This window comes from Nestor notabilis, unplaced genomic scaffold (genome assembly GCF_000696875.1).
Source record: "Nestor notabilis isolate BGI_N333 unplaced genomic scaffold, ASM69687v1 scaffold25951, whole genome shotgun sequence".
NCBI classification, from domain to species: domain Eukaryota; kingdom Metazoa; phylum Chordata; class Aves; order Psittaciformes; family Psittacidae; genus Nestor; species Nestor notabilis.
This window is the reverse complement of record NW_009915571.1, coordinates 7271-15236: the sequence shown is the minus strand read 5'-3', so window position 1 is coordinate 15236 and position 7966 is coordinate 7271. Positions and strand designations below refer to the sequence as shown.

Genomic DNA, 7966 nt, shown 5'->3' with positions numbered 1-7966 from the left:
TATATATATATTTATTAAAATGTTTTTCCCCTGATTTTTGCATGTACATAAGAGACATTTGAAATAAATTCTCACATGCCTGATAGTGTTCATACAAACCAAAGGCAACAAAAAACCCACAAACATTTCAGAAATCTTGGTTTTTTATTATCATTGCAGGTCATATTTGGACCATGCGGAACCAGAGCCTGGACACACCTGAATCTGGCATAAGCTCTCTCTTTTTCTTTCTTTTTTAACACAATTCATAGCTCATCAATTTCAATTCATTTCTGGCTTTAAGGCTACAAAAACAGTGTTGGGATTTTGTCACTCATCCAGGGAATAAGTTGTGGATCAAAAGAAAAGTAGGTAAGACTGCCCAAGGTATGGCTCCATTTGGACATTCTTAAATTAAGGGGAAAAAAAAACCAAACAAACCAAACAGAGGACAGAACATATAACTATTTTAACATAGAGGTAGATACTTTGAAAAGACACATACTTCTGCACTTACTAACACCAGAACAGTGTGATTTTTTTTTTTTATAAGTTTACAATTAACATTCTCAGAGATTCTTACCTGTACAAAGGTATCTATAGAGACATTCAATGGTTGAAAGTAAACTCCTTGGCACAATATAGCCAAAAACAGCCACCCAGTGTTTTCTGTAACACTTCAGCAAGTTTGCTAATGTCCATGGTGGCTTCAGATACAGTATCTGAAAGATAATATGTTATAAATTCAAAGGCTGATTTCCATATAGACATAATCCTATACATTTAGTAGCAGCTCTATTCTTCAATAATATTATGATTTGTGCTTGCTTAAGTAAAATTTCAATGATTCCTCAGAAATAAGCTATATTCAAATTTAACAAGTTTATTATTAGAAAAGATTTGATTCAGCAGCAGCATGGATTAAACAGTGATGTTCATGTAGAAGCATTTAGTGTACAATCATTTTCATGATTTTTGGTTCCCCTTTCCTTGAAAGCTCCGAATACTCATGTTATCTCTTGAAGTGATTTAACATGGTATTTGTGTACAAAAGTCAGAACAGTAAATATGCCTTTGATTTTCTAGTATTGTTAAAAAGCAAAATTAAACATACTTTTCCTAGCTGTGACTATATATACATGAAGCAATATAAACATATTGCAACAAAATTGAAATTTATTAATACCAAGTGAAAACAGAGCTTGAAAAGATCCTAACAGAATTTTTCTAAGATAATCAGAAGCGCCCAAAAGCTTAACAGCTAATCAAAGTTCTATCTTGTGGAACAACAGTCATTCCATGTAAATGATTTTTTTTTTTTTTTTTTTTTTTTTTTTTAAAAACATGTATAATGTTTTTTTTTTTTTTTTTTTTTTTTTTTTAAACAAAAGCCACAGGGGCTTATCTACAATAAATTTAAACTTCTAGCTAACTCCTAACAGCTATAAGATGGAATCTAAACCAAAGCATGGATAATTTCAAAGTGCCTTTTACATGAGTATTTTTGAATACAATACTTTTGTTTGGAGGTTCTCGTTAACACACTTGTAATTCTGTATCTGCATTGTAACTAATTTTGCTGCGAACAGTTTTATCTATGTGGTATCTAAAAATACAGGTTCCAATGCGGAAGAAGTGCCTAAACCAACAGTGCCTCAATATTATATAAAACGTGATGGAATAACTTCTTGAAGGACATATTTACAATGCAGTGACTTAACCATACTAAAAAAGCCAAAATAGAAATTTAATACAGCTAATAAAAAGATTTCTGAAAATTCACACTGAACAGCCAGCATCTTTATTACAATATTATTAAAAGACTATTATACTCTGCAGTCATTACTGGTCAAATAGAATAATCTTGTTATAGAAAGAAATAGTAAAACTGATCACTGAGCTGTTCACTATCACTGAACCGGTATGTTAGTGAACTAGATGATTTAACTGTTTGGCTTAGCATGGGTATCAATATCATTAAAATACCAACAACACTCAAACCTCTTAATACTTAAAATAGATGACATATGAAACCACCTCCATCCATAGGTTTCCAAACGCAATTTTCATTTCAGTCTCCAGAATACAAGATAAAGCTTCTCCTAAGTTCTTTTCAAGGTCTGGAAGTATATCTGGGCATCGTGCAGTAAGACTAGAATCACCTCTTGCTGTTTTCTTGAGTTCTGTATCTGTCAAGACAATGATAACAGAAGATACTTATTGCAACTGTTTCTGTATCTAATTTATGTTGATAGTACACAAATAACTTACACCCATAAAGGTAGACTGCACTTTATGTTATAAAGCAGATGGTCTACATCAAATCAGGTTTCAAGTATTTCTAGTTATACTCACCTGTACTGTGGGTAAATTTCATTATGAGCTACTAACCAAGAAGATTAATTTCCCAAGAGCTTTATTCATTTGTGACCTTACTCTACATTTCTTTTTTCCTTAAATAACTTTGACTACATACAGCCAGTGGGGTTATCAGTGAGTGTAAGATCACTTCTTAATACTGTAAGCTGAATTTCTATCTTTGGAAAAATGAACAACCAAAGAATCAAGTTCTACTGTTGGAGGTAAAGATATTACCAAAAAATGCAAGGAGTGATCTTACCATATTGAATTTTGTAACTACTAAGAATAGGATCAGGAAAAAACTCTTTTCAGACCTAAAAAGTTCAGGACACCTTTTAAATTACTATGAACTCAGGAAATTCATGCTGTTTTTTATGTAAAACAGAAGTATATCCTATTTGAATTTCCCAGAACTCTAAGAGACAGATATGTTAATAAAGGCCTCCAACTTTCAGAAAACAATTTATCTTTGAAAATAAAAAATTTGCCCCAAACAAAAAGCATGACGAAGATTCGACATATATAAAAACTGAAGATGCAGTAGAGACTATTCTTCTTCTACACCGATTATTACGTGTCTCAAAACACAGCATACACATACATGCACATTAAACAAACTTACCACATTTTGACTGTTGTAACTCAATACAGTTCTGCTGCATGTTTACATTCAGATTCTGTAGAGCAGTAACCAAATCAGCTTTGCAGAATGCCTTGACCTCACTCACAGTGGCTTTATTACATAAATTTTTATCATCCCTAGGAAAAGAGAATTAATTGTTGACGTAACATTGACATTACATTAAAAGAAGCACACTAAGAAGATTGTCTTTGGTAAGCTTATTTTGTGAGCTTCATTATATACAAAGTTTTCTTTCTCAAGCAACTAGAAGCAGTTCAAAAAATTAAACCAGAAAATTAACTTAAGCATCTATTCTGAGGAAAAAAAAAATAAAAATAGAATAATACTGAAAAATATTTCCAGCTCTACACTGCTTCAAGAAAAAAAACAGCTATAAATACTACAGCAATGATGCTGAGTTGCTATAAACTTCAAATCCAAACAAAGCAATAATTCTGAGACAGAAATATCTTATACAATTGCTATATTAAATTCTTATTTTCAACACCATTTTTTACTGTTCTACTGGTAGAATCATTGTCCAGATGCCACTCTGAGGTATACACTTCTCCAGCAATAGTACTACAAAGATGCAGTATGAAGTTGGATCCTAGCACTTTCTCAAAAATTCCCACTGCTTATGTTGATAAAAGGTATTTTCACATGAAAAGCACATCTGAAGTCACCTCTCAGTCTTTACTCAGAGAAACCTAAAATCATTATCAACAGCCCTACCAGTGCTGTGACTGAGATAGTATTTTCACCAGCAAACTGATCCACGTTAACTTACACTGATGCATAGTGTCTTAACCCTATTTAGCGAAACTATGCAGGAAATGGTTCTAGCAAAGACCAAAGCTCTTTACAGTAGCCGTCAAGAGAATATTAGCCCTTGAAAAACTAGCTTCACGTGACTTGCATAAAATTGAGAATCAATACTCAGAAGTCAGCTGTTATCCTCACAAAATAAGAACAGAGGCCATCTTCCTTCTTTCTAAGATTAACCCCTGACAATGGTTATCACTGTTCCTAAACAGGTAAGCAGGAAGAAAGTATCTAACTGGATTTCAATTATTAACAGAAATACTTTTTTTCCATTTTGTAACTCCAGTAATATTTTTATGAGAAACTGGAATAAAATCTGAGAAGGCTATGCTTTACAAAGATTCAAAATCGAATATTGAATAAACTTAATTCTACTTCAGGCCTCAAGCACATGAAGATGATTAAGCCTACGATCTTTTTATTATATCCTTCTACTCCAGCTTTTAAGAGGGTGATTGCTCTTCAAAAAGCTCACTTCAGAAACAGCTCTTCATTTTAAGTTATAATTTGAAAATAGTGTATTTGGCATGAGACTAGCTTCCACCTCGTAAGAGACCTAAAACCACACAGGAACTCACGTGCAGAGTATGACAACAGCTTGAGGAAAGAGGTTCTGATACTGCAGACAACATTGTAAAACACGATCGTCATTGTTCTCATCACTCAGGCCATCTGCAAATTTAGTTAAAAATGTGCTGAATGTTGAGAAGAAACTCAACATAAGCAATTCTTCAATGTAGTCACGGTACTGTTTATAAATTTAATAGTCCCCAAACAAGGATGGAGAAGTGTAATCTAAACACAAATCTAAGTTTTGAATTCTTAGGTACTACTCCACTTAAAAATGCTATGCTTTTGCCAGAAAAGGTCACGTGAGCCACATGTAAATTTAAGTATGTTAGATTTTGTGATGACCAAGTCAAGCAAAAGCACACAACATATCCTTAGCTCATAAATAACAGTAATTAGATGAATTTTCATTAAGTAATACCCTAGTAACCAACAGATGTAGCTGGAAGTGAGAAACAACTGATAAAACAATAATGAACAAAGCACTAATGTGAATAAGGTATTTGCACACTATAGCCCTGAATATGCTCTGAAGGCTTCTGTAAACTATTACCTAATTTTAGTAGCAAACTGCAGAGTGAAGACTTCATTAAACTCAAAATTTAGTGCTAAGGTTCACACCAGGTGAACTGCAAGGATTAAGTACCCAAAACAAATTGATTGCACATATATTACATATTTTTTGAGAAGCAAGCTGCATGGATTGCCCCCACAATTTTGAATCTTGGTTTTTGAGACACATGTAGATGAACTGGACTGCAGGGATAGCTTTGTCCCGAACATGCTGCAACATTCTCCCCTTCTTCAAGTTGTCCAACTCTTGCAGAACAACCCAGGGAATTATTAATGCAAGTCTTCCAACGCCTGGAAGGAAAAAAAAAAAAAATAAATGAAAAAAGAACACAACCAACCAAAAACCAAATACATTTTAAACAGCCACTCAAATTACTACAGATAGTTAGATAATTTTTAATTCAAACATTGTATTTACATTAAGTTCACACTTTTTTTGCCAGTAGTTTTCATATTGCATGCTCAGGAGTATTTAGCATTAAAAAAATTAACAACTGAGAAAGGCCAAGTTCCCTCTTTCTAGTCTAAACTCAAACTGACACTACATTGGTTACATGTAAAAATTACAGTATTAGGCAAACAAAAGGCAGATATGATTTTAATCAAGAGTGCCTTGACAAAAGTGTGTAGCAATATTATATAACATTTGCAGCAATTATCATCTTGTCACAAACCAGCTGTAAAATGGTAAAACAAGGTGACAGCAGCTGAAGTAACAGGCTGAAAATACCTGAATGACCATGACAGTCACTGTGCCAAAAAGATCATCAAATAAAAGGAGCAACAGCTTTTGCTGATTTGCCAACCAGCATTCCTAAGACAGGAAAAGGCAGCATGGATATTGGACCATGGTTTTATTTGTATGTAAGTATGGTCTGAACTTTAAAACTATTATATATGAAACACATGATATATTTCAGAAATTTAATGACTGTTCTATTGGTCCATTCAGGACAAATACTTAACCTGTTTTCCTTCTCATACACAATAACACATCTGCTTTGTAATAGAAAGTTCAGGAATCAGCAACCTTCTAAATATAATGGGTCTGGAGCAGGACCAGAAACTGGGAGCTGCAATAGTTTAAAAAGGCATTCCAGTGTACACAATGCAACACTACTCCTAATATAGGAAGGCAAAATACAGTAAGATACAGTCTTGAAAATTACTTAGGCCTTTATTAACGTTATTTTCCAGGTGGCCAGAATACTTAGGCCTTTATTAACGTTATTTTCCAGGTGGCCAGAATAAGTGTACTCATTAACTGAAAGCATCGAAGAACCTTACGTATTCTGATAGATTCCAAATATATCTACCAACAACTGACACGCAGGATCCTAACCCTGCTAACATTAAATCAGTAAAAGCTGAACAACATATTAAAGCCAAACATTTCAGCCAGGGTCTGCAATCTGAATTCCTGAGCAATATATTTTGTGAATTCTGTGACCTTTACAAGACAAAAATAAAAAAAATAAAGAGCTGACTACTTATCAGATTTTTAGAAAATTTAAAAGAGTAGAAAACATGATTACCACTAGTGGACTAAATGCTTAAAAGTATGTTTTTACAATAGGCAAGACTTACCTCTAAGAACTCGTACATGTTCCTGGGAACATTGACCATGATTCTCTGTAGGCATGCAGGTATACGCATAGTAGGTTTTACTTTCATAGCTGAACTTTCCTTAAGAGGCAGATTATTTGGGTTCAGAGAACTGCGTCTTAGGTGTAAACTTTCTGCCTCTCTATGAAACCTCCTGCCTTTTTAAGGAGCCCAGCTTAGTTTTGCTTCACAAAGCTTGAAGTTCGTACAACATCTCTATTTTCTTAGAATGACTTATTGTTCACCATGTACTCACGTACCTGGTATATCCTCACATTTCAGGGATCTGACAAACTCAAGGTGACTAATCATTATATTTGTGTCAATCACCACTAGTACGTTCAAACCAGAAGTAAAAGCCTCTGGGGAAAAAAGGAAAAGAAGTTGAGGGGAAATAAATAAATGAACAAACAGTTGTGCACTCTCTATTCAGAACATTAACTAGTTGCAACTAGATACCAAAGAACACTGACCCATGACATACCAGCAGAAATGTTTAAATCCTGCTCTGGAAGATCTATTTCCATACTCGTAAGTTCTCCACAAGTCTGTACTACAGGCAGCACCATCCTCTTCTGAACACGGGCAACATGCAAATCTTCAACTATCTGCATCTACAATGAAAACAATCTGCATCAATTTTAAGTAATCCCTTATGAATTGTTCCCAAAAAAGATACTTTCACATGAATCCTGTTAACACCAACTAAAAATGAAGCATGAAAAATTTGAAATTGGTACAGCAAATGTAAAGTCATGAGAACCTTCTGCATACCCTCTGCTGTAAGAAGCCCACAAAAGAAATACAGCCTAGAAAGAAGATTTGTTTATGACATTTGTGCCTAGTACCCAAAAACTTTTTCCATTTTTGCTTCATAGACTGCAAGTTTCCTGACTGGCACTTCTTAGAAAATGTTTCTTTTCCAACTTGAAAATTGTAAGATAGAAAATGACAGAGATGCAAGTAACTATGATGGCGCCCTACATTGCAAAGAATAACAGAAATCCAATCTTCTATCTCAGAAAGTTCCTGATGAGTTTGTTTAGTATTTGAAAAAAAACCACTCCATTTTTTTTTGAAGTATAGATTATAACACAACAATGAAAAATACTAGGAAAGGTCATGGAATTGTCTGGCTATGCAACCTCAGTGCCATGAGTTTTTAACACAACATAGAAGTGCTAAAGTATTGCTAACCTCTTCGTCTGTTTCAGGGATCTGACTGTGTTGAAGAGGTGGAAAGACTTCAAAGCTCTCCTGGAATTAAAAAAAAATAAATAAACACCAAGAACACAAAATATCAAGGAAGAGTGAAGAACAAACAATGTCTACGTCAACGAGTTTCGAAATAGAGCTCTTCAGAGTTAAGCAAGTACAGCACTAACCTTTTGGACGGACTTTGTGTCCTCACCTTCTTGGTAGGAGTCAGAT

At 34.1% G+C, this 7966-nt stretch overlaps 1 protein-coding gene across 1 annotated transcript in view; it reads right to left on the bottom strand.

Moving 5' to 3' along the window:
* Positions 1 to 562: 562 nt before the first annotated feature.
* Positions 563 to 7966, bottom strand: part of SWT1 (SWT1 RNA endoribonuclease homolog (S. cerevisiae)) — a gene marked incomplete at its 3' end in the record, with an annotated part of 14025 nt that continues 6621 nt past the window's right edge. The window contains exons 5-13 of the mRNA XM_010024218.1: positions 7921 to 7966; positions 7733 to 7789; positions 7020 to 7149; positions 6796 to 6897; positions 5033 to 5221; positions 4366 to 4459; positions 2963 to 3099; positions 2017 to 2168; positions 563 to 701 (exon numbers count right to left, since the gene is read on the bottom strand). The exon at positions 7921 to 7966 is cut by the window's right edge and continues 2 nt beyond it. Coding sequence (XP_010022520.1) covers positions 563 to 701; positions 2017 to 2168; positions 2963 to 3099; positions 4366 to 4459; positions 5033 to 5221; positions 6796 to 6897; positions 7020 to 7149; positions 7733 to 7789; positions 7921 to 7966 — 1046 coding nt within the window. The remainder of the gene's footprint in view (positions 702 to 2016; positions 2169 to 2962; positions 3100 to 4365; positions 4460 to 5032; positions 5222 to 6795; positions 6898 to 7019; positions 7150 to 7732; positions 7790 to 7920) is intronic.